This window comes from Micropterus dolomieu, linkage group LG10 (genome assembly GCF_021292245.1).
Source record: "Micropterus dolomieu isolate WLL.071019.BEF.003 ecotype Adirondacks linkage group LG10, ASM2129224v1, whole genome shotgun sequence".
Lineage (NCBI taxonomy): Eukaryota > Metazoa > Chordata > Actinopteri > Centrarchiformes > Centrarchidae > Micropterus > Micropterus dolomieu.
The window spans coordinates 26,411,648-26,438,015 of NC_060159.1; the positions used below are offsets into that span (position 1 = coordinate 26,411,648).

The following is a 26,368-nucleotide window of genomic DNA, read 5'->3' on the forward strand; positions in this document are numbered from 1 at the left end:
TACATTTTGTTGGTAATACTTGCAGGACTTTTTCTTGTGACTTGAGTATTTTTAAAGTGAAGCATTAGTACTTTTACTCTAGTAAAGGATGTGAATACTTCCTCCACCGCCGCGTTTACCTTCTGCATTGAACTCTGAGGCCACATGTATGAGAGGGGGAGGATAGTTTATCATCTAACTGATGAGTTTTCAGACTTCAGCCTGCGGCGGATCTGCGATTGCATTCGCGCCGTATCTGAAACCATCCATCTCGCGTGCTTCTGACTCCTAAACGTCACCAGTTTGGTTCCCAGGAGGCAGATGCCATTTTGATCTCATCCTTCAAGACTCTGCACTTTGATTGATTACTGTAATATTCAGCCTTCTTCTCAGTTCAGTCTCACTGTGGTCGAAGATAAATGGTTTTGGAATATGTGGCGTTGGTGTCGGCAACATCCCTTCAATTATTTTTCTTTTCACTGAAAGGGAAATTAATTAATTACATAATTATTCATATTCATAGTGATTTCAAGCGTTATATTCTCTACATTTCACGTGTCGTATTGCTGCACGGTTGTCTCAGATGCCCCACCTCGCCTCGTTTTTCACACGCTAAACCCTCCGGGGAGGCGCAGTTTCCATGAAAATCAACTGATCCTTTTGAACTTCAGCAGTCAAGTTCCTCAGCTCTCGGTTCCTCCCCGTCGTTTTCTCCCTCCGCAGGGAAGTAGAGGAAGCGCAGCGGGGCGCCTATTAAATAGACTGTTTCTCGCAGCGGGTGGCTATCATGGCTCGTGTTCAGTCAGACGAGGTAATCATCCAGTTTTTCAGACCGGCTTCACTTACAGTTTGCAGTTTGGATCGAGGGAGATTTATTCTGTCCTGGGCGGGGCCAAGAAGAGCTTTTCTTAGTTCTAGTTCAGACAAACAAAGATGAGCCCTGTTTAAGTCCAGTGTCAAGACAAGTTCTGTCATACAGAGCTGAGACAAAGACAAGGATTCACTTTAAGGTTCTGCATGTTCAGGCACCTGGGTCCATCTCGGACCTGCTCCACCAGTAGTTCCTCACGCTCGAGTGAAAACAAAAGGTGATCGAACCTCCGACTATGTGGAGCACGCTTCCTTTAGACTTACCTTCTGCCGTCTCTGTTCACGCCTTTTAAAAAAGAAGCTGAAGACTCTTTTATTTCTTCGTCTCGCCTCGTGCCGTCTAATGTGTGCGATGGTCTGTTTGTGGTGTTTGTGTTTGATTGTTGTTTTTACTGTTTTTATAATGATGTCTGTGTTTCAGCAAATACTTTATTGATCTCTTGTTGTTGCAGTTGCTCATGTCCCTGATTGAGGTGCTAAATAAATAGAAACAATATTAGTAAAAAGCTGGAAAGTAAAAAAAAGAAAATCAAAAAATAGAAATAATCCTTAAAATTGACGTATTAATTAATGTTTCTATACTGTATACATGTTCTTATTTCTTATGACCTTGATCTGTGAGAGGTGCTATATTAAATAAACTTTACTTACTGGCTTACAACCAGAAAATAATGCCTGCCATCCTAGAATATTACAGATCTGACGGCTGGACTCATCAGACTTACTGACCTGTGGCAGAGAATCAATCAAGTAGAAGTGCACAGTAGAAGACGTGATCAGAAATAAAAGATGGAGATCCAGACAGCCCTAAACGTTGAACACAGAGAGAAAATATAACAAGGGGAAGATCTAGAAACATCTGCAGATGTAAATTACTTATTTCACATATAGGGTTTTATTGTATTTTTCAATTCAATCTAGCTTTATTGGCATGAATGTAAAACAACAATATTGCCAAAGCTACAAATAATTTACAAAAGAACAATTCATTTTATACAGATCATTAATCACTAAATAAAAAAAAAATATATATATATATATATAAAAAATAAAGTAAATAAAACAGTAAAAGTGAGTGTGTTTGTGTATATTAATAGACAAAAAAAATATAAAAAAATCTGTATCAAATGTGAGATTTAAAAAAAAAAATTAAATAAAAGGAAAAATTACTTGGATAACAGACAATGAAAGTAATAACTTAATAACAGTATAATTATTATATTTATGCGACTATTCTGAGTTTCCACTGGTTGTCCTCACTTCATGGCTTGAGGAGACATATTTTGCTGCAATTATTTGACATTTGGGCATTTCTCCCAGTAAATAGGGGAGTTTCTGTGTGTCTGATATGAATTGAATGAAGTGTCTTAGTGTTTTATATTTGGGGCATGAGGTTAGAAAGAGCAGCTCTGTCTCTACTGGTCCACAGTGTCTCTCCTCTTGTGGTAGCCAGCTCTGTCTGTGGCCAGGCTGTGTTCACTCAGTCTGGATGTTGTCAACATTTTTCTTAGTTTAGGGCATTTTATTGTGCTCAGGTAGTTTCCCAGTGTGAATTCTCTGTTTAGGGTCAGATAACATTGTGATTTACTTTGTGTTTTGGTCGTTTCTTTCCAGTATTCAATATATTTTTCTTTCTGCTGGCTGATAATTTGGTTTGGTCTGCTTGAGTTGGTGTTGCTGTCCTGAGGCTGTTGGGGACTTGTTACTGCAGAGAGTCTCAGGACCAGCTTCTCTGGTTTCAGCTCCTGGTATGTTAGGGCTTTGTGATGGGATGTCTGGGGGTTAACTGATTTTAAGTGATTGGACATGTATTTAGTCAGAGGTCAGGGAAGCCTTCAAATTCATCTTCTAGTTCAAGCAGATGTTTTAGTATCCGTGATCTGTATCTGTCTGGTATTAGGATTGTTTTATCACAGCCACGTCGTTCTTTGAACGTTCTGGTCTCCCTGCTCCTCGAGACTTTCATTTTTAGATTTGGATTTATTTTAATTCCCGGAAGAAGTCCTTACCAGTGACATTTTACTGATATTCATTTATAAGTACAGCTAAAACACTCTAAAAGCCCAGTTGGCAGATTGCCAGGTTCCTTTACTGTGAGCACTGGGACATTTGGCGACCTGAGTGCTGTTAAATGTCAACTTGACCGTCGGCAGCGATAATACAGCAAGGTGGTCTTTTTTTTGTTTTTTAAATAATATAGCAAGCAAGAGAATCCACACACCACTCAGTCTCTCCAGGCCTTAAAATAACATACTGTATCCCACTGGTCAGCAATTGGGTTCAACTGTGGGCCAGTTTTATTCAGCATGGTTTACTTTGAAGGCAGATTTTAGCTCCTGAGTGAAAGTTAAAGAAAAACCAGAAGGTTAATTCTGTTTCTTTATGGTCAGAACGTGACAAAAAGCGGATCGCTTCACAAACCTGAGGTAGAACTTTTAAAACGATTATGATAAAATCTTTTTTCAGTCTGCTCAACAAAATAAATATATTAATAGTAAAATTAAGTTTTTGTAATTCTAATGGATTAAATCAAACATTTATTAGCGATATATTTGTTTTATTGTTATTGAGGAAAATTGTATTATGATAATTATCATTATTGTTTTATTGCCCAGCCCTAATTACACATCATATGGATTGATGTAAACTATAAAAGTGAAATCTTCAGCTCTCGTTAAGGAGCTAAACATCTGACATCAGTTCGTACACATTTCCCTAAAAGTCAGCCCGACATCTCCGGAAGCTTTTGACGTTTGAATGAAGCCTGTCGGCGATGGGTTTGGCAGGGTTGAAAAGGTTTAAATAGAAGAATAGACGCCTGCAAATCGTAGCCCCGAAAGCAGCGGCTGGCTCAGCAGAATATGTTTTGACAACTCTGTTATTTTGCAAACATTATGAACGGATCCACCAGTAGATTCATCTCCGCGTGCGTTCGGTGTATTGAAGCTTTGTATAGATTATGAAAATTGTACTCCGCAAACGGTATCGGCTGCAGGTCAAACTGATGTGAACGTACTCGCTCATTGTCAGAATCGTCGGTGTCTTCCTGTAAATCACCGGACCTTTGGCGTTCGGCGGAGAGCGCTGACATTCAAAGCAAAGAGGAATCTCTCAGGAGAGGCTTCAGATAATGAAGCTTAATTAACTAGGAATTAGGTCTGAGTCCTTGGCTTTGCTCTAAAGTGATCTCGGAGCATTTCCTTCCACAGCGGCTTCATTTAGTCCAGACATTGATTTAATATTAGCTTAGCTTTCAGGAGCTATTGATTGTTGGCATCGATCAGGGACGTATCTCTAATACTCTGAGGTGTTTTCATTAACTTCCTATCGTGTTTATGACTTCATGTGTGCAGGTAGTTTAAGCCAATGTTGATGTGATTCTACTTTCCTTTAAAGGAAATGCTTTGGTTTTGGGTTATTGTCGCTCCAACAATTAAAGCAATTTAATTAATTAATTGACTTTCCCTCCCAATTTTTTGACAATCAAACTTTATCTTCAACGTAAACTTTATGATTATCCCTTCACGGAAATTTGGAGACGCTCTTAAAGTCTCAGTAGGAACCAATGGGCTTAAAGTCGGAGAGCCACAGAATTACACACCATCCATATTCTTTTAATCAATATGGAAAATAATCATTAGTTACCAAGAACATTATCAGCAAGCTAATGACTGCGGGTTTAATTAGATTTCACATCCTGATCCAGTCTGCGATGCCAACTCTTATAAATTCATTCATCAGCTGCTGCGGCCTTCAAGACGACATGACAACCTTCCGCATGAAGATTTAAACTTCCTCCTTCCTCTCGACTCTCTTCTGGGCTTTGTTCGTACCTGCACGGTTCGCAGCACGTGGGTGTTAACGCTCCCTCTTGCTGCAGACGTGATGAGCGCCGCGCGTTGGCCTCGCCTTCAGCAGTAGGGCGCACGTCGGCTGAGTTGTCAATGTGTCATCAGTAAAAGATGACTTCATTCATATTTTTCACACACACACCTCTAATCCTTTGGCACGTTGCCAGAAGTTTGATCAGAGAGAGAGAGACGACCTGACCAGGTCACCGCTCCATCAGAAACACATCAGAGTTTAGACTTCTCTGTTTATGATGTGGGAGGAAACTACTGGAAATATGTCTTCCAGGTCATAGTTATCCAAAGGCAGCTGGACATGGCTGAAACTGTCTCTCCACGTAAAAGTTTATTCCGATTAAGTCACTAATTTATAGTAAAACAAGGTGACTTGAATTTGTATTATTCTTTCTGTTAAAATTTTGAGATCAAGAGATTTAGATTATGGATTTTGATTTAAGAAACTTTGGAAATAACAGTTAAGGTAATCATTTTTACCGACATTAGTTGACTCATTTCACAGATATAATGAGGGGCTGGGTGACAGCTTGGGAAGTTCCTCTGTTTGAGAGAGGAAACGATTAGTGACCGTATTATAAGATTTTTTGAGTTCATAGGTTCTATTGAAGGTCAAGCCCGGAGAATTTGTATTTTTTTTTTTTTTTGGTCAGATAAATCTTGTATTTGAACGAAACGGAAGGATCTCCGCGAGAGCTTTTACACACACAACACAACATTAGAAAGAGACGCCAGGACAGTAACGTTGTTTCCTGTTGCGGGAATCCGACGGCTGAAACTGTAAGCAAGGTGCAAACTACAGGGAGCTGTGCGCCTCTTAACAAAACGGTAGCTCCCCTGATGAATCATGGGTAAATAGATTTCTACAGGCTGTGCGTTTGTGCTTTAATCAATAACTTTCCCGATCAGAGAAGCTGCTGTCAGCTCATCCTGACCGATCCTGTCGGAGCGTCGGGAGATTCAAATAATCAATGATTTTATGCTGCTGTACTTCGTTCGTAAATGTCCGCAGCGTCTCTTTCACCCATCCACCCCCACCCCACCCCACCGCTATTAATCAGAAAGTTAATGTAAATGGATGATGTTCAGATCTTTCCTCATTCTGTCAAGTCAAACTGATGTGATGAGACGTTTGGGAGCTGGTTTGAAGCCACGGACGACACAAGACGACGGCCCTTGTTCATTAAACATGAACGCGCTGATTTTGATCTGAAGTTTTGTTTGGGGACGGCAAAAGAGTCTTTAGATCCAATTAATGGTTTCTTATTTTCAAAATGTTGGTAGGAAGAAGTAACTATTTAGAGAAGAAGTCACTACTTTTGGGATATTTGGATTATGTTTGGTATCATTTAAGTTACTTAAAGGTATAACTAACCGTTTCACACTGCTTCTATTTTACACCAAATATGTCCTAAGTGTGGATTGTCTGATCGTTGATCTTTGGCCTTTCCTCTAACTTTTGTTTTAAAGCAATCACAGGCCGGCTTGGTGGGAAACACACAGGTTACTGTGTAGTTTATGACATTAAAGGATTTTTGTATTAAAGTTCAAAGCTGTCACTGTACAAAAAGCTAAAAACTGTAGCTTTCAGCCTTCACTTGGAACCTGGCATTACGTGCTCATCCAAATAAAGTCAGGTTTATGATATAAGACTAGGTATTGTCTTTGTAATATTGATATATACGATAAATAGTTTGAGATTGCGTGATTGAATTCCAATAAAAAGCTAATTTCTCTACTGCTTGTTTGGTTAGTTATCTCCTACATTACCCAGCAATCCTGTACTGAAATAAAGGTAATTTAATTTCATGACTAGTACTCTGTGCTTATCCAGCATGAGTATAATAAACCTCCACCAGTTTATATTGACGTATTGTATTCAAACATGGGGATGTTTGATTTTCTCACCCAGCCCACCGGCAGCAACATTAGCATTTAGCTTCAGTGTGTGAACCCACAGGCTCTTGCTTGCTCCAACCTTCCCTTTCGTCTTACTGCGCCTGACGACGTGTGGAGCTGATGTTTGCCTCTCTGCTCGTCTTCCAGGTGGCTGCGCTATCAAGAACCAGTCGAGCCAGACGCTGGAGTACTGCGCCGAGCTGCTGGGCCTGGAGGAGGAGGACCTGAGAGTCAGCCTCACCACCAGGGTCATGCTCACGACAGCAGGGGGCGCCAAAGGAACAGTCATCAAGTAAGAGGCCTGCCTTTGCTGACACACACATGTAGCGCATTCACCGATAACACACAAACACATGGACTGCACGCACACTGAGATTAACAACAGCAGAGCCTCAGTGTGTGTGTGTGTGTGTGTGTGTGTGTGTGTGTATATATGCATATAAAAACATAACCACCACAATTTATAAAGCAAGGTCAAGCTTATCATCCGAGGTATCATTTGTAAATAACATTATATTTTTATTTATACATGTTCTTCAGCACGCACTCATACATACAGGACATATTGACGCACATTAATTGTGCTGGATATGACCATCCCTTAGACAGGCTGCCTTATTTGCAAAGGCCTGAGAGGCACTGCTCAGGGCTGAGGAAAGCCACTGCCATTATTGTGAATGGGGTATTTTATTTTATTTTACACCAAGCGGGAAGCTTCCGGTCTGAGAACTGATGCGAACGCCGAAGTCCCCTAAACCTGCATTCTGTCGAACGGCCAGCAGGGGGCGACTCTTCTGTTTTTTTTTGGGGTCTCCAAAAAGAAGTCCAGTTCCATTAGAAATAATGTTAAAATGTTTCTACTTGTCAGCTGATTTATTCCCTCAGTAAACACTTTCCTGATGAGTTTATGGTCTCAGTCGCTAGTTTCAAGTCTTCTTCAACACAGCGTGATGTTCATTTAGTAAATTATGGTCCCGTTTAGAGGAACATGGAGCAGAAACAAAGTCCTTATAGGCAAGTCATGCAACTCAGCAGACGTCTTTTGGACTATCAAGACCAGGCTCCCATCTGAACGAGGAGAGAGCCAGAACTGCACTTTTACTGCTCACCGGACTTAAATTTAACCAGCGCCGTTGAAAAAGCGTATCGGGAGTTTGTTGTTCACTTTTTCTGGTAGGCACATTTAGTTTTAGCTTGACAAAATTATCAGCCCTGTTAAAATGATCTCCACACACGGCCGTTAGCTCCAACGTCTCGTCCAAATATGGTCACGTCCGGTGCCGCTGGTTGCAAAAACATCAGACAAAGAGAAGACAGTCAGGCTGCAGAACTGAATATACATGACCTTTAATGGACTACGCAATGAATTGATAAGGAAAATGTTAATTATTTGCATCCCTGCGCAAAAACACACATAAAACTCTGTAAAGCTGAGAGGAGCTGCAGGTTTAGCTGATAACTCTCTGAAGCTTCATTCGTCATTTCAGACCTTATTATAAAAATATAAATTACAGTGACTTTAAAGTGCTCAGGAAAAAAAGGGACATTTCAACATCTACAATTTCATGAACACGGAGGAAACTCCATGTGCTGAGGAAGTCTCTGTGATACGACCGAAAGCTCCAGAGCAGCTGCTAAATGGACTTTGTCATGAGAGATTTTTATTTAAACTAAAACTATTCAGTCCTTTACTGTAAGAAATGTGTAGCAGGACTTTGTATTTTCCTTTTTTTTACTTCACAGCCCCTCTAATGTATGTTGCGGCCGCACACCGTCTAACAGCACACAAACACGTAACCCACTGACTTATTAGAGGAAACAAACACCGGTAGAGCAGATGGTTGATGTATTGCTTGCCTCCTGTCCGTAGAGACGAGCAAACGCTCGCTTCAGCTGATGTCAGAATGTACAGTAAACCCAAACGAGGCTCTCAAACAGCTGGCTGACTCGCCTCCTCGTCTTATTGTCCAGAAAGAAAGACGGTCGCGCACAAACACCGGATCAAATGCAACAGTTATTATGAATAAAGTGGCGAGCCATCTGGACGTTCAGCGAAGCATCTGGACGCTGAAATTAGTTTGATTTGGAAAGTTCAGAGGTGACTGAAGGTCGCTCTTCACATTTATATGACGTACATGTTTGGTGTGCCTACTTCTAACTCAGTTACTGGTTTCCTAGATTTTCCCAGAAGGCTTTTCTGACAACAACATCCGCTGAGGATACTGTTGATGGAGAAAATGTTTATTTTAATATTTACCTAACTCTTCAATTAGCATTCAGTTACATGTTTTGCCAGTTTCATGTCAGACTGACGATGCTCCTCCTCATTTTTATAGTCTCCTCACTAAGCTCCCCCGTCAGACTTCCATATTTCAGCACCGACTACTGAATCACACATCCAGAGCAGGCGCAGAAGAGCACGTGAAAGAAATGTGTTAAATGTTTTAAAAATGTTCAGATATGTTAGGATACTTTAACTCCAAACGGCGGGAAATGTCTCAGTGTGACGTCATGTCATCTTCTTGATTTTGTAAAAGCAATAAAAGAGCAGCCATGTGGATTAAACGAGTTAGCAAACACTAGCTGGTGGAAAAGTAAACGTTAGGAGAGTTTATTTAAGATTTTACAAAGTTAGGATGCTTCTTTTAATTAGGAAAGGAATATTGACCTTGAGGAAGTGTTAATCTGTAACGGCCTTTTTCCTGAATCACTTCCTAACCCTTATTACCATGGTTACCAAGCAGTTAGGATAGGATCCGCAGGTTAGGAAGTTTCTGTAACACGGCGCCGGGTGAAATGGAGATAACGTGTTACTCGTCTTTTTCCTGATGACTGTATAATTGCAGCCAGAAAGTTTGGCTTTGTTTAATACAGGTAACAAAAAGCAGCAATACGACTAACTACATGTTATGTGCCAAATGTTTATTCAATACAATTATTAATAACCCGAGAGTCCATTGTAGTTTTGGTATTTTATTTATATTCATATTTACATTTTTCACATCCCAATTCCAGTGTCTGAATATTCTTATTAAGAAAAACGTCATTGCTCTTTGAATTATTGTTAAATCAATGGCATAAAATCGTCTTAAAATGACAATAATATTTTTTATTGCAATCATTTATCTGACAATATATCATCCAACAAGAGCAGTTTTTGTTACAGGCTGACCCTGAAATACCAAGTTCCTCACCTGTAGCTATTTTTACAGTCCTGCAGAAAATACTTTAGACCCTAAATCCAAAAGGAAAAGGAAAAACAAACTTCTTTTTTATGCATTATCTCCCTTTATTCCTGTAATTTAGACTTCACCACTGACCTCCATGTCACTGCACATGTCTTTGTGATCTTGGCAATGATCTGTAGTCACATAAAGACAGATGGATGCAACAAACGGCGTATTTTATTCCCCACAGTGCCTCCAACATCGAGGGGATTCCTGTTTACAGGCTCCTTCACTGAAGGTGACCTTTATGGTTTGCTGCAGCTTTAAAGGCATCACAAATTATGCTGATGGAAAAACATCCTCCTCTAATATTATTAATGGCCCCTATTTAGAAAGTCACGGTGAATAAAAGCACAAATTATCCAGGCAAGGGAAAGTTTGTCTAGTGTTGGTTGCTTCATTTATATCAGTTCTGTCAAAATTTATATTTAAGGCACGATTAAATACTTTCATCAGTCTTATGATGCCTCGCTCAAAGCGCTGTGGCAGTCACTGTTTGTGATGTTCCTCTGTCCAGCAGGGATGTAAAACAAGGACACAAGCTGGTTTCTTCGTCAAGAGGCTGCAACGCTGGTGAAAAAAAACATTAAAATTCTCTCCAGTTAGCACCACATGCTAAACTGTGAGTGGCCTAATTTACATGGTCTGTGACAGTTGGCATGTTAGGGCACATATGGTGCAAGAAAACACTAATGTGTGTTTGTGCAGAGGAGGTTGTGTTTGCTGCGGCGTTTAACTCTCCAGGTTTTGGTTTATTCAAGGATGGTCTCACCTATATTCTGATAACGTCGCTAGCGGCGAGAATCATCTCCACACAGCTAATGCAAGTCGGCGCCGTACGCCATGACGGTAAAGTAACCCCGCGCCACGCGCTGAGACGCAGCCAGCAGACTCGCAGGTAGAGTTTTGCATAATAAACGTGCGATACCTGTTGCACAAATCTGTCTAGTAAATGAATATGCAGTGAGACTTTTTTCCAAACTAAATAAACATTGCTGAGCAGTAGGGCTGCAACTAACAATTATTTTCATTATCGATAAATCTGTGGATTATTCTCTCAATTATTGGATTAGTAGTTAGGTCCAGAAAATAGTGTTTCTCAAAGCACAACCCAAATACATTCAGTTTACAGAGGAGAAAAGAAATCAGGAAATATTAACTTTACATTTGAGGAGCTGGAATCAGAGAATTTCTTCCTCCGGACTGAAAGAGATTAATCGATTTAACAAAATAGTTGTTGATTAATTTAACAGTTGTCAACTAATTAAATAAATCGATTAATCGTTGCAGCTCTACTGAAACGGCTCGTTCACTCCAGCAAAAAATGTTCTGGGAGAATTCAACAGTTGAAATTTAGTATAATATAATGGAAGTATAATAAAAGTATTTCCACCACTGTTGTTGAACAATTGTAACGGCAGCATGAGGAATAAAATGCTAAAGTCACAAGCGATGACTTTTGTGAGGGCATTAACTTTAAACCAGGTGGACGCCGGCGCGACTTGGTGACAGCTAAAGACTTAAAATGAACTTGAGGGCAAGAAATGAAGCGTCGACAACCAGACGTGCAGCTTGAACCATTCACAGCTTTACCAATCGGCTCCAGCTTAACAAGATAAACTGGAACCTGTGAAGCGTTACGGAGGAGGAGGAGGACGACGAGTATTATGCCATTTTTACGGCTCAGTGCTCAACGCCGAGGGAGGGCTTCAGGTATTAAAGCGTACCGGGGGCTCAGAGCTGGAGTGAACTGATACCTAAACAAACCCCCTCCGTCAGACCGCACTGCTCTTTCGCGAAGAGTTCAATTAAACTAATAACTTAATCCTGAGAGTGAAGATGAGACGGGAGGGCAGAGAGACAAACACATAGCACCAGGCAGAGATACTCATATCCAGCTAGTACAACCGTTGGGATCACTCTTCAAGGCCTTAACCTAATCTGAGGGCAAACAACAACAAACATGCCATGTTGTGGACGCACACACCAGACAGGAAGCAGTCGAGGTACGGTAGCTGGTTTGTTCCAGTCGTTAAGGAAAGGATTTCTGCAGAGTTAATATCACATCAAGTAGACGGAAGAGGACGACCCAGGTGAGGGTTTTCTGATCCAGTCCCTGTAGACAGCAGGCTTATCGGACACCAGACGTTTATGATCCAGGATTTAACAACACCCTAAAAGTTTTCATTCATTTTATTCTCCATTTCTGCGACTGCGGACGAGTACAGTTACCACGTCGCTACGAATGTGGTTGGCCGACGCAGCAATTTGCTCCAAAACATTGCAGGAAGCTTTTGAACAACATTCAGCTGTGACAGCGGAGGCGCCTTATTGAAATGTGAGCGAGAGTGCTGCTGAGTGTCTGGACACAGTCTTTTGTGGTGGAACGTTTGCTGCTGAATTCAAACACACAAAGTCTTTTTGAAAACAGTTTTTACATGCAGGCCATGCAGCTGGCAGCCCAAACAGTGGATGTTAATGTAAATGGAATACCCCCCCCAGCAATATAGAGACGTCATTTTGTGATTCTGGGACGTTTTATAGACCAAACTGCTGATCAAGCAATTAATCTATAATGAAAGTATCATTACTTGTAACCCTTTCCTTTGTCTTGAATTAAGCTCTCAGGTATGTGTTTATTTATTTTTTTTACCATACACTTTTCTTGCCTTGTCATGACAAAAGCATCAACATAAATTCAACATTAAGATGTTTCCAAGATTAACACCAGACACAAACAGTCAGATATAGAAACGTAAAGACAGACAGAGTGACAGCCCCCTCAACGAAAGTCCCTGTCTGCGTCTAGCCATGAACCCAGTCGCTCTAAAGCCTGGGATTGTTTTGCTGGCAGCTCGGTCCTCGACACGCACCATCTGAATGCCAAGCCACACGCCTCAATTTTCAAACCTCCCACGCTAATGTTTATTTCTCCTCTTTAAGCTGTGGAGAGAGGAGCCGGCGCAGACGAATTTAAAAGCGGCTTCATGTCTGTCTCTCTTGAGTGTCGGTTGACGGCGCCCTGCACCCTGTAAAGTTACACTCTCTGCAGTAAGCAGAGGGATAAAGTGTCACTGACACACGTTCGTTTACATATATTCACTTTCTTCTCCCTGATTTAATGATCTACATCTGGACAGAACTTTCACAGTGTTTAAGAGACGTTGGCATAATTTGTTGAAAACCAACAAAAGCATCACGACTGTCGGCCTGTTGCAGCTTCTACACTGTAAAAAGAAGCCGCAATTAATGGGGAGAGCGGTTTTATCACTTCTGGGTGACTGATGGATGAACATTATTATGAGTTACACACACACACACACACACACACACACACACACACACACACACACACACACACACACACACACACACACAAAAAAGGGTGATTTTTAGGGTCACACCTGAAGAGGGCGCTGTTCTTCCAGAGCAAACAGAGCTGACGGCAGATGGTGACTGGAATGAAAAGCCGATGGGGGGAAAATCGCTTCCAACATGTTTCTTCTCTCCATTAAAGCCAAAATGAAAAACCTTTAGAGTGAGACAGCAAAAGACCTCCTTTGCACACGGAGGCGGCAGACTTTCTGGTGACGGCAGATGGTTGAGGGGAAGGGAAAAAAATGGTTTCCAACATGTTCATCCCCTTCAGGGAGGAGGAGGACTGACGGGAAGCTGCACAATAAAACTGAGTTTTATGGGAAATGCTGTCTTAATTTCCAGACACAACAGCGGTACTAATACTTGGTGTAATTTAATCAGGAACAAACTGTTTCAAAGGGATTGAATATTAAAGTAGGGCTGTTATAGTGCTTATCTGAGAGGTTAAAAATGGAATATAAATAAAATAGCCTGTGAGATCTTAGGGATATTTTGATGAATGCATTTATGACTCACTGCCTCTTGAAACTCCTGAATCTTTTGAGCAGATAGATGCATGATTCAGCAACCGCATGAGGAAAAGGAGTGAAAATTTTTGACTTAGTTGGATAGATTTTCAGAAGTTTGACCACCTTTCCAAGAATTCATCCAGCTGTGAGAAGTAATAATGGTGACATCTGAATGAACCCCTTCACCACAGATCTCGTCAGGCGCTCGCTGACCTTCATCCTCCTCGTTCATCTTCCCCTTCGTGACTAAAGTGAAAGGAGTCTCCGTCCTAGACGGGCGTCTCTGGGGACTTGTCTCTAAGAAAATTATATTTCAGATCATCTGTAGCCATCGTTGGTTTCCGTTCAGTATGAAAGGTGAACACAGCTCACCTGTGTTTTGTTCCTGAGACGTTGCTACTGTTAGCGTTAGCTGGATCTGGGGCGTATTTGTAGCTGGGAGAGCGTGACACGTTGAACATGGCGTGTTCCTTCAGATTCACGCCGTGTTGAAGTAAAGCTCGATTTATACTCCGGCGTCGGGTCTACGTGCGAATCCTACGGCGTAGGTAGCCATGCATTTATAGTGCGTCAGTGTCTCCGTCGTTCTGCAATTATACCGCCAAACGTTAGTTGACGCTACAGCGTCCACTGTGTTGACTTTTGCCATCTGAGCAGACTAACTTCCGGTTTAGCCCTCCGCTAACGTGAATGTGGGTAAAAATGTATACGCGCGGCTGTTCAAATGTTATCGACCGAATTGGTCGCATTCTAATAGTGAAACGAGTCATTTTGTCAAATATATTGATTCACCGTGTTACAGCCGCTGGTTTCAAAGCATGGCACACTTCCTGTTGGCTCGGAGGCATTGCGAGGCTACCCTGCCGACTAGTCACAGTTCTTACGGTCGGCGGCGACTCGACCTTTTTGAAGAGGTGCACGTCAGGCGACGGGTACGGGGCTACGCAGAGGCCACGCCGTTGATTCAACGCAGAAGTATAAATCGCACTTAAATGCTCCGTCATGTCGGCGCTGCTTCCTGCCTCGCACCAAACCTCCTTACTGCAGCTGTTGCATTCTGCTGTCGTTCTCTTTTTTTGTGAAGCTAAGCAAAACTTTGGAGCGTTTGCTGCGGCCCGCCACGGTCGAGGACCGGAAACAGAAGGACTCTCTTCTTCATGCTTTGTTGACTTAACACATGAGGTGACGTTAGGTCGGCGTAGCGGCTCCTGTAAAATGCAGTATGCAGAAAGTTAGGAACCGAGAAGCAGAATCAAAATCCACGGTTCTTGGAAGTTGATACCTTGATACCTAACCCTACTTTCAGTCATCATGAAAGAATCTCTGCACTAAAGAAGTCTTCCTCTTTAAACCACAGTCGGGAAAGTAAAAATAAACAAGTGCATTTTAAAGAAATTCCGCTTTAATCAAATACACAGTCTAAGACCGATAAAGCAGAAAAGTTAAAGGATAACTCCAATATTTTGGATAACGCGTATTGAAAAATGGACGTTACTGTTGTCTATGTGCTTTACGTGTGGAGCTGGATGTGGTTAGCCTAGCTTAGCATACGGACTGGAAGTAGTGGGGAAACGTCTAACCTGGCTAATTCACCTCTAAAACTCAATAATTAGCATTAATTCAATTATCCTACAGACAGAAATGTAAATGCACATAAGTAAGAGCCCCCCCGTCACTAGAATTTAGAGCGGCACATGTTAAATCTTTCCTGTACTGGATAAAGCGTTATAGCAAAGAGCAATAGCAATACAATCCACACCCTTCGTATGAGATTTTCACAGATTAGTAAAAGTGGATCAAATGAGACCAGTAGGTGAATTTAAGCGAGGCGGTTGGGTTGGACTCCCGCCAGCTGGCTGCTTCACCTAAGCTGGTTATTTGTTTGCCTGGGTTATGTAAGCAGGAGTGCAGACGGCTGTGTGTGTGAGAGGGCGAGAGACAGGCAGAGAGAGGGGAGGGAGAGTAAAGAGAGGGAGCGTAGGAGGGAGATGGGATTTAGAGAGAATTAAAATCTGATATTTGTCCTTTTGTTTCCTTTTATTTGTGTTATTTTTCTGCTCTATATGCTTTGTGTGACAGAAATTGAATTATACGCCATGGCAGAAAAGCAAATTGAAACTGTGTTCACACTGACGTAAACGTGTCGTGTGATTTAATTGTGCAACCTGATTTCTGCCAAGTAACCTAGTTGCTTCTGTGTGCACGTGGTGACGCTTTTTGAGGGAGAAAGTAGGTGAGGGAGAGGAGAAGACGAAGAAGAGTTGAGAGAGAGCAACAGAGCGAGACGTAAGAAATGTGTGAAGGGCTACAAAGAGAGTGGTACTTGTTCATAGCACTGATTTTCCAATTAGATTATTTTTAATTTGATTCTGTTCCTGAAGATAAAAACTAAATTTACATAGTTTCTCAGCATTAATGCTTCAATTTCACTTTCTTTTCACTCCACAAATAAATAAAAAAAACAATGCTTACTTGATAATACTTGATTTCCACACTGTATTTTGCTCATTGTGTATGCACTCATTACATCCAGCACAAATGTTCAGATAAAGAGGCATAAATGCACGGATCAGTCTTGGAAATTTAAGAATCAACACCGGATCATTCCACTGAAAGTCGTTGCTTGTCAGAAGATCCTGGTTTGAACGCAGTCCTAGACAGTGAGTGCAGTTCGTAGAGACAGTGATAATAAATCACCAGGGGTTTAACACAAATGCGCGAGTAAAACTGGACAAAGGCAATTTTTCCAATCACTGCAGTTTTCCACATAAACTTTTGCTGATTCAGAACCAATTTTTACAAGCCAAAGTGAAATAGAAGTCTCAAACAGGTATCCTTATAAATCTGGTGAAAAGGAATTGCTCTAGAATTTGTCTTCCAAGGCGGCGCCGAGGCCAGGCTGTGCATCACTCCCTGTTAGCTTTTCTGATTGCAAAAAAAATATTACAATGCAATCTGGTAAACGAGTTCCCCTACCTCCAAAGTTGGAAGCAGGGAGGCGATGTTCATGCTAGTTTCCCAGTTTCAAACAGCAGAGATAGAGAGTTGGGGCGATTATACAGTGCAAGAAACGGTAACAAAGGCAACAAACAGCCCGCCAAGGTGTGAACATTTGTCATTAATCGGGAGAAATACGAGAATTCGGGAGAATTGTGACCCCTGGAGGAAACCGGGAGAGATGAAATGAAAAACAAGACTTTCCCCTGAAAGTTGGGATTGTTGGCAAGTATGAATTATCATAAAACTTCAATTAATAGTAGAGTCCCCCGATTTCTGGTCTGGTGTGGGAACACATTTTGACAAATAAACGCTTGATTAGACACCTGGTCTGGTTTTTATATAAGTTCTTAGGATGTATAAAACCTCTGAAACCCCGCGTGGTCACCCGCTTCAGCTGCTTCTAAGCTGCTTAGATCGTTAATACCAGAGGTGGAAAAAGTACAAAAATATTCTACTTAAGGAACTCTTACTTAAGTACAAGTTAAATTACCGGGATGAAAATCTACTCAAGTAAAAGAAAAAAGTAGCTAATTTAAAATGTAAGTTACTTTTTTACCCTCCTAAAATAAGTTATTTACGTAGATTTAATATCTTATTTATACTACTTATTTTATTTAATTGCAGTCTTTTGCGAATTGATAAGGGAACAAAGCCATATGGTGCTTTAAATTTTAGTTTGACAGATGAAAACAATGACATTTTATGTTATAATGAAAAGTTTTCGCTTCATTAGGAAACTGGCGGAACAGATCGTTGTGTAGACGCATTTTTGAAGAATGAGAGCGGTCAGCGATCTCACTTACAGATTGCATTTCCTGTGACCACTTCAAAATAAAAGTCAACTTCTGTTTCGTTAGGTTAATGCTTTTAATGTGAAGCTGCAGCAGCAGGAAATGGTCAGTTTGTATTAGCAGTAACTTAATGCAGCGTGATAAAGCTGTTCTCTTGAACTTGAAGCCGAAGGTGGTCGCTTTTTTTTACTCATTAACGGATGTGATTTAAGATGTAGTGAAGTACAATACTTTAAACAAAACATACTTGAGTAAAATTACAGGTTTAAAAAACGACCTTAAAAAGTACAAGTACACAAAAAAAGCTGCTCAGTTACAGTAACATGAGTAATTGTAATTCGTTACTTTCCACCTCTGGTTAACACAAATATAAATGTTTAAACATATGATCAATTGGTCAGTATGGACATGCTACACATCGTTAGATCGGTTAGATTCTCCACAATTCGAGCCCCAAAATCTAATTCTTACAGATTTTCCCGTGTAACCGGCATGGTAGAAAAGAGATGCCTACAAAATAAAAAGTGTGTAGTCCGTCTGCTGGAGCTAGATCAAATGAATGACGCGTATTTGATCGTACTGTTTAAGTAATATTCATACTGTTTGTAATAAATAAACTGTTTCACAGTAGCCTATTTCAGTTCTGTGCGAAAGCAATGGATCAAAGTTTTATGGTAAGAAATTTGAAATTTGTTTTATTTATAGTTTTAAACATTTAACTTTTGGTAAAAGTGGAACTCTGGTTGCATAATTAAAATAGTTGTGTCACTGCATTGCAAACAGTACAACCCAGCTCAGCATCTCTAGGAATTACGTTTGAGTTGGACAGTTGTGCAGCGTATGATTTACTCTCAGTGCCAACGCAGGACATAGTGAATCCATAATGCAGCAAAGTGGAAGTTAAGGGTGTAGAGGTCTGTGTGGGGGAAGGGTTTGTAGCTCACAATCCAACACGTAATGTTAGAATTTGACCATTCAACCCTAATCTTAACCATAGTTTTTTTTCCCATAAACACTATCTTTCCGTAACTTAAACCATACTGTAAATAATGTTCTAATGTTTGCATCAAATGCAACTCCAGGTTTTGCTGAACCTCTCTGTTTAGGGTTGGTCGTCAGAAAGTTTTTCCGCCATTAAAGTCTGCAAACGAACCAAAACGAAACATAAAAATGTGCTCATTATTCAGAAGGTCTCTAAATGAATGGACAGCGGATAATTCCTTAGACGAACGGTCGTGTCCGGTCATCATGACTCTGGCTGAAATAATGTAATCCTAATGACACAGTTCGGAATAATTCAAACAAGAAACTGTGCTTCATGCATAATGTAGTTGTAGAAGCACTCAAACCTGAGTCAACAGGCTGACTCACCGCGCCACCAGGCCTGTCAGGCACCGTTGAAGCTTTCAAGGATGAATGAGAATCTGTTTCTCCGGTGAAGAAGTTAGAAGACACTCTTTACTCTAGTCAACAAGCTAATTTGTTTTCCTCTGAGGCAGCCAAAGATATATAGATTTACACAGTTTGCATGTATTCATGCAGACTTAGGCCTGCGTGTTCTGCCTGTCCCAGACGTGTGGGCAGTCGGGTCTTTGTAGGTTTCAATAATCTTGAAGTCTGTTCTGAGCTTGTGTGATTGATTGATTGACTGAATAAGTTAGTAGCCATTTCCATAAGGTGTTTTTGCATTTGAAAGGAGAAAAACGCAGCAAAAAATAATGGAATAAGTGATGACTTTGCAGGATCTGCTTCTGCTTCTTCCTCTGTTTTTAGTTTTGGCACTGTAAGCGCAGCATCAGCATATTACTGCCTCCCACCTTTACAGGCTTCCCTCTGCCTCAACAGAACCCCCCCCGAAAAAAAACGAAATTATCAGCGGACTGTTTAGGTGTTGAAAACGGAAAAGGATTAATTCATAAAAAGAATCACATACTGTTTATGACACATTAGATGGGGAGAAGAAACAAAAGGCCAGATTTACAGAAATGTTATAGTCACTGCATTCATCATCTCATCTCTAGAATATTCACGGAGATTGACATTTTAATGAAATGTCAAACCTTAAAACAAAATTTAATTTAGAAACTTGGAAACCTACCGAACCTTGTGACAGAACGACAAAGTGTTTGAGACTGTTTTTGTTTAGGAGGGACAAGAAGAGTGAAGTAAGAGAAAGATTTGAGAAACAAAAGAAATGTTAAACAGGTGATGAAATGACTGTCCGTCATGACGAGGCTCCGAGAACCAGTTCTTGAAACCAGACCCTAAGAAAGAAAGAGGGTGAATCGAGCTATTCGCAAGTGAAGACGATGAAAGTATTTTTGTGTGAAGTAGAGTAAGAGAAACACGGAGTGCCGACGGACTGAGCATCAGAAGTTAAGGATAAGTGCCATAAAGATGGGAAGAGTGAGGGGAGAGAGATTATAGACCCAGACAGGCAGGTTCACATGGTATTTAAACTCAGGACAGGGAACATCTAACGTGCCTGCAATTACAACACGGTGAGGAACGGTGGGAAAGAACGAGTGGGAGGGCAAAGAGGAAATGGGGGATGCCAATCACGACGACCCCTCCGGCTGAGATCAGCGGTTAACAGCTTGTGAGAGTCGAGACGGATCAGTCCGTTAACCCGGCGGCCAGACGTGTCATTAAACAAACCTTCTATGGCCTCACCACATCCGTTTAAATTCCACCTTTTACTTCTCTCTTCTCTAACTTCATTTAATTCAGATGTTTGGATTTTTTTCTGCCCCCAAGCTCCCACTCGTTTATAAATTTCAATTATTCTCAAATGAATTGTGCTCCCAACCTCAGATAAATCTGAGGGATCGTGAAATAATTAAACGTAAAAAAAAGTTGCCTCCTCAGACATCTAAAATAAAATAATAATTTCAAGGGTAAAAGAAAATCCATCTTTGGGTGCATTGGTCACATTTGCTCTGTGGCTACACTGAAGACAATAAACATTTTGGAAGTGACTCTTTTCCCGATTGGCCTTTTAATCCATCTGCGATTGAAACTCGGAAAGATTTAACCAGGTTTGCCCTGAAAGCACTGGTCCGTATTGATTATGACTGGTCTGTAGGTATATTGGATTTTGGGATCAATGTGATGAAGTACCCACTTCTACTTCTAGATTAGCTTTACAGAGACATTTAATAGTTAAGGAGACTCAAACACCGTTGGAACAAAAGGTGGGTCTTTTAAAAGTGGCCCTTGACGGGGAAGATCTGAGGGCCCCTCCCGCTAGAAAGCCAATCGTCTTTGTGCTTTTAACAGCCAAAGGTGGAAACATATTTCAGCCAATCGCGTGGTTCCACTGACGTAAGGGTCGGGAAAACTCTTTTTAAACCTTATTTTGGGGCAAAGTCGTCAAACCTTTTCAGCGATTTTGATCAGATTTTACTGCTGATTCTGTTCGTGTAGTTTTTATGTGAAATTGTAGTTCTGGCTCTCTGCCCATTCATTCAGATAGGAGCCTGGTCTTGTTAGTCCGAAATAGCTGCCCGGAGGCGTTGCCAAGATGGCGGCCGAGTGGCAAACTAATATAACAATCTGAAAATCAGTTCTGGGAGGGAGATATGCTCTCATTTGACGTTGGAAAGTTCTCCAGTTAGCTTAACAATGTAAATTATTCCTCTAATAAACACACGTCCACATGTTTAAACACTGTAAAACGGCCACACTCAGTCCGATTCACATTACGCCCAAGTAAGACCCCAACGTCTGCTGTCAGGAAATGCTGAGTCATGCGGCAAGCAACGCTAACTACTAGTCAAGCTAGCTAACAAGAGACCCCGATTCATGCTGAAAGGTGACAGAAAGATGTTATTTTAGCGTAGCTGCCCCTTCAAAAAGCTCTGTTTCCCCAATTTGGGGTTCAACCTCTTGCCCAAGGACACTTCAGCATGCAAACTGTAGGAGCCGGGAGATCAAACTGTCGATCTTCAGATTAACGCGCAACCAGCTCTACCTCCTGAGCCACAGCTGCCTAAAACAGAAACCTTGGGTTCTGCCGATAACTCGGTCTAGAAGCGCTCGCTTACTGTGGAAGGAGGCCCAAAGCAAAGCGGTAAAAATATGCTTAGTCTTGACGTATTTTCAAATTACAACCTGTAGATGAGCTGCAAATGTCTACAAATGAGAAGTGACTTGGTGATGTGATGTAGTAAAGCAGAACTGACTCAGAATATTTTAACACAAGCCTCGAGTGTCTCTCCGTTTCATTTCGGTACATTCCTCTGATTTAAAAACCCATTTTTCTCCGTCTTCTGAGGACAGAGCCAGGGAGCAGCTGCAGACCAGCAGGCGTCTTCAGAGAGCACAATTTGTACACAAAGCGACATCAGTAATTACACCGAGAGAGAGAGAGAGAGAGAGAGGAACATTCACGGTGCAGAAGCTCATAGGGAATACATATTAGGCTACTTGTACGATTAATGTTCTGACATTATGCTGCCCTGGCATTTAGACCTCTTGGTTTTTAAATGAGAAGGCCTCACCGGAGTATTAAAACCTCTAGCTGCAGCCGGCGGCATGGATTAAACATGGCAGGTAGTGGAGAGAGGGCAGGGTTGAAGGTGAGGAGCTGTGAAAGTGTTGATAGGTGATAAGTCAGGTTTTAACGCCTGCTCAGGTGTGACTTTGTCGAGCTTTGTGAAACACTTGTGTCACAGTGCGCAGGGCTACAACTTTGTGTGATATATGCATGTATTTTTTTTTGCCGTTTAAGCATCATAAATATAATAAATAAAAATGTTAAAAGGTATAAATCTATAGTACAGTTAATAAGATTTTCCAGCCGCATTGTCACGGCCTTCGTAAGAGGATGGAGCTTTTGAGATGCAGCTGAAAAGGTACAGAAAAAGGTTTGTAAGTAGACCTTGAGTTAAGTTTTTTTATTTATTTTTTTTCATCGAACTATTATTTCTAAGGGCAACAATAAACTTTCACACGTTGTAAAAATGTGTAAAATATAACACTTTAAACATCAACTTGCAGGATGAATTTCTCGCTGAATTTATATTTAATGTGTCCTGCTCGGTTTAGACAGGAGGGATACGTTCCTGGCAGTTTGGGATGTGTTCAAGATTGATAACAGAAATAAAAGACCATAGAGAACGAAAAGACGACGCTAAGCAAAAGACGTGAATGTGTCTGAATTTCAGATTTGTCTCAAAAACATGGGACAGAAATACAAAACCTGCACAGAAGCAACAACATGGACTGCTTTTTTATCTCCACAGCGATTGAGCTCTGAAACTGTCGGCTGTACGTCCAACGTCTTTGTTCACTGAAAGTATCAGCCAGGTAAACACGGCTGTTGCAGCCTTTACATCTGGGCTTGAATATAAATGGGAAACGCATGAATGTATAAATACACAGCGCATCGTGAAGTCGGATGGGAATGTATTCAGAGTGCAGATGTAGAAGTAAATTACAGATTGCAGCTTTAGGGGGGGTCTGCCCTTCGCTCAGTAGGTTGTCCTATCACAGCATAATGTGTTCGAGAAATACCACCGAGACACCTGGAGGGATCAGACGCCAGTATTCCCCGTGATGCTGCATGTGGCTTAAAAAGGTATGTGCAGAGGAGATAAATTGTCAACGAGAGAGAGAGAGAGGGAGGGAAGGGGGGAAGGTGGATTTTGGAAGTCGTTCTTCTGACTTTTGGGAGCCTCTGAGGTGCCACTCGTGTGGAGTTATTTCCCCGATATGTCCTTGAGTGCGCTGCAGTCGTGCAGTGAAGACGTGAAGCCTGTGCAGAAACTTCTGCCTCGCTGCAGATTAATGCGGTACATTTTATCTGGCCCCTGCGATCGGGTCGCTCCCTTTTGTCTGCCGCTATTGAACCACACACAGTCAGAAGCAATTACGATACCTCCACGGAGCTCGCTGCCGGTTATGGTTTCTGTCACCGCTTTATGGGCCGCTCCCTCGCATCCAATCTCTCTTTCTCTAACCGTCAATAACACAATTATCTGCTTCGAAAGTCAGGCCAGCCCTGTTCGTTTGGCCTGAATGTTAGTCTGCAGGTGAAGTTGTAGTACTCACTTAATCCTCAGAGACAGATTTATGTTTACACAGTAGCTTAATGTGTTTAGCAGCATCTAAACATATATTCTCAAGTAGCCAACATTAAGCCGAAGAAGAGGAGTTGCTGAGGTCAGAGTTTTCATGACTTCTTTAGGACCTGTACAGTGCTAGATGTTGAGCCTTAGTACTTTTTCAGTACTTTTTAATGCATTTTTACTTCAAATGTACTATTGACTATTTGGTTTTTTTCAAATAAAATGTTTTATTAAAAATTGGCCCAAATTTTTCCAGCGAAGACATTCAAATGATTTGTTTTGTCGAGCTGTTCAAAACTACAACTACTCAAAACTCAATTTACAGGGATATAAAACAGAAAAGAAGCAAATGCTCACATTTCACACTGAAACCTGTGAATTTTTACTTGATAAAAAACTTGGAAACTTGGAAAACACTGGCTTAAACTGTTTAAAATGAAAATAAGAAAAATTTAAGAGACATCAAGTCCTGAGAAAGACATTAACAAACTGTTTTTCTTTTTGACATCTGCTGGCAAGCTGGCACATTTGTGAAGTATCAGAAACATGTTCTTTTATTTGCTTTAATTACTTTAATTAGTCAGATTATGCAGATTTCGGATGACACTTCAACAACTTTTCACCTGTACTTTATGCATAGCAAAATAAGCTAAATTCAATGGTCCACTTACTAGCTTTCAGCTGCTTTGTACAGAGCTTTCAACTATAAAACAATACTGATAATTATCACACTATAGTTTTCCTTTAACAATATAAGAAATGTTCAATAAATCTTTGATTTAATTCATTTGAATCACAAACAAATACATTTTTCTACTAAGATATTTACTTTGTTGAGGAAAAGAGACAGAAAAAAGAATTACTAATCATATTTGTTGAAAAAGATTAATCAGAATTGTTTTGAATGTTGAATGATTTGTGAAGTGATCCAGTGTTTGTTCTGACCATAAAGAATAATTTAACCACATAATTAACCATCTGGTTTCTTCAACTTTCACTCAGGTGCAAAAAAATCAGCCTTTAAACTCGGAAGAAATAATGATTTGACATTTATCGTGATTATTATCGACATCGAATGATATGAAATGTTTTTATTTGAAATGTTTCTTCCATTCAGCATTTCACGACTGCATCTCTTGCAATTGAGATGAGATTAAAGGACCTTTTTTAAATTCAGTTTATTTTGCTACAACTGACACTTGAGCCCCTTTCGGTACTTCACCTTCAAGTGAAACTCCAACTCCTACAACTGCTTTAACTTTAATTGACCCCTCAGCTCCTTTGAGTGGTTCAGCTCAAAGTGGATCCGCCAGACAACATTTCACAAGCACACATTTTTAAAAGTTTTGACATTTTAACATGTTTACAAGATCAGTTTTCAGTGTAAGTGAGCCAAAGTTAAATTTACTCTTACCGTGTCACTTTAACTGTAAGTTTTCTTGTAGTAAATGAGATATTCTATATGACCAGTGAACCATGGGAAGAGCAGTTATAGTTCAGTAAAGCATAAACACTCGAAGTGATAACGCACACTCTCCCTTGTTCTTTAAAATATACACAAAGTGAACGCACTCTCCAAAACTGAAACACTCAGTACGCTATACATTATTTTGACGCTTTACTTTTATCCCGATGTGTCTTTTCCAGAGTGCCGCTCAAAGTGGAGCAGGCGAACAACGCTCGGGACGCCCTGGCAAAGGCCGTATACAGCCGCCTGTTCGACCACGTGGTGACCAGGGTCAACCAGTGCTTCCCCTTCGACTCCTCCGCCAACTTCATCGGCGTACTGGACATCGCCGGCTTTGGTTAGTACCGCTCAAAACTCTTTTCGTCGCAGAAACAATAACATTTAAAAAGTAAAAGTTAGAGAGGTCGATCCTAGGTATCCTGGGACGGATCAGGTAACACGAAGCAGATCAAATTCTGACGATTACTTTAATGAACTCTACTGTGTTTTCACATCAGTGTTGCAGTTCTCCTTAATCTCAGCTGGGTTCTGCAGATAAGCATGTGTGCATGTGAGAAAGGATTTGGTATCACTTTTAATTGCTAATATTTTAAGCTTATCAACTTTATAGTTTTGAACTAGGACCTTCAGTAATTGGATCAAGTAGCTCATGAAGAATAAGGTGTGTCAGATTTAATAGCTGTATTATTTCAGATGGAAATTTAAGTATCGGATCAGACTCTGTATTGGCAGATACCCAATATTAAAGGACTGGGATCGGGGCCAAAAAACTTGGCAAAAAACAACTGGTAAAAGCCTCTTGTGTAAAGTTATTTGAAAAACATTTTGACTGTTGGATCTTTTCAACAACGAACAAGCAAAAAGCTGCAACAAAACATCTTCAGGGTAAAAATTTGAATGTTTTCAAGGTTTCAGAAAGTATTCAGCTCAAATATGTTTTTCAGTAATAAAAGAAAAAGTTTCATATATACAAATACTCTTTTAAAGTTCATGATGCTCAACGTCCCTTGTTCAGTGTTGTACAGAAATATTTTAGTATCAAAACATTTTTGTTTGATTTGTGACAGCTGCGTTTAAGGGTCTTTCCTATGTTATGTCCTAAGGAGTTCTGGTAAAAGACATTTGACTCCTCAGGAGACGGAGAAGAAAGTTTCAAAATAAAATCAAAAGGAAGTCCCTTTGGTACAAACGAACCAGAATGTTAGAGTATTGTAAAGACACTGACAACTAAAAGTTGAGAGATCAAAGGGGCGTCTATACTTTCCTAAAGTAGTTTCACCTGTCAGGTTTCTTTTGACTGTGACGCAGCAACT

The 26,368-nt window shown here is 40.7% G+C and overlaps 1 protein-coding gene across 2 annotated transcripts in view; it reads left to right on the forward strand.

Moving 5' to 3' along the window:
• The window catches only part of myo6a (myosin VIa), a 173,263-nt gene that overhangs the window by 65,544 nt on the left and 81,351 nt on the right, over positions 1–26,368 (forward strand). For both annotated transcript variants that reach the window (XM_046060244.1, XM_046060243.1), the window contains exons 12-13: positions 6,759–6,903; positions 25,235–25,392. In XM_046060244.1, the coding sequence (XP_045916200.1) occupies positions 6,759–6,903; positions 25,235–25,392 (303 nt within the window). The remainder of the gene's footprint in view (positions 1–6,758; positions 6,904–25,234; positions 25,393–26,368) is intronic.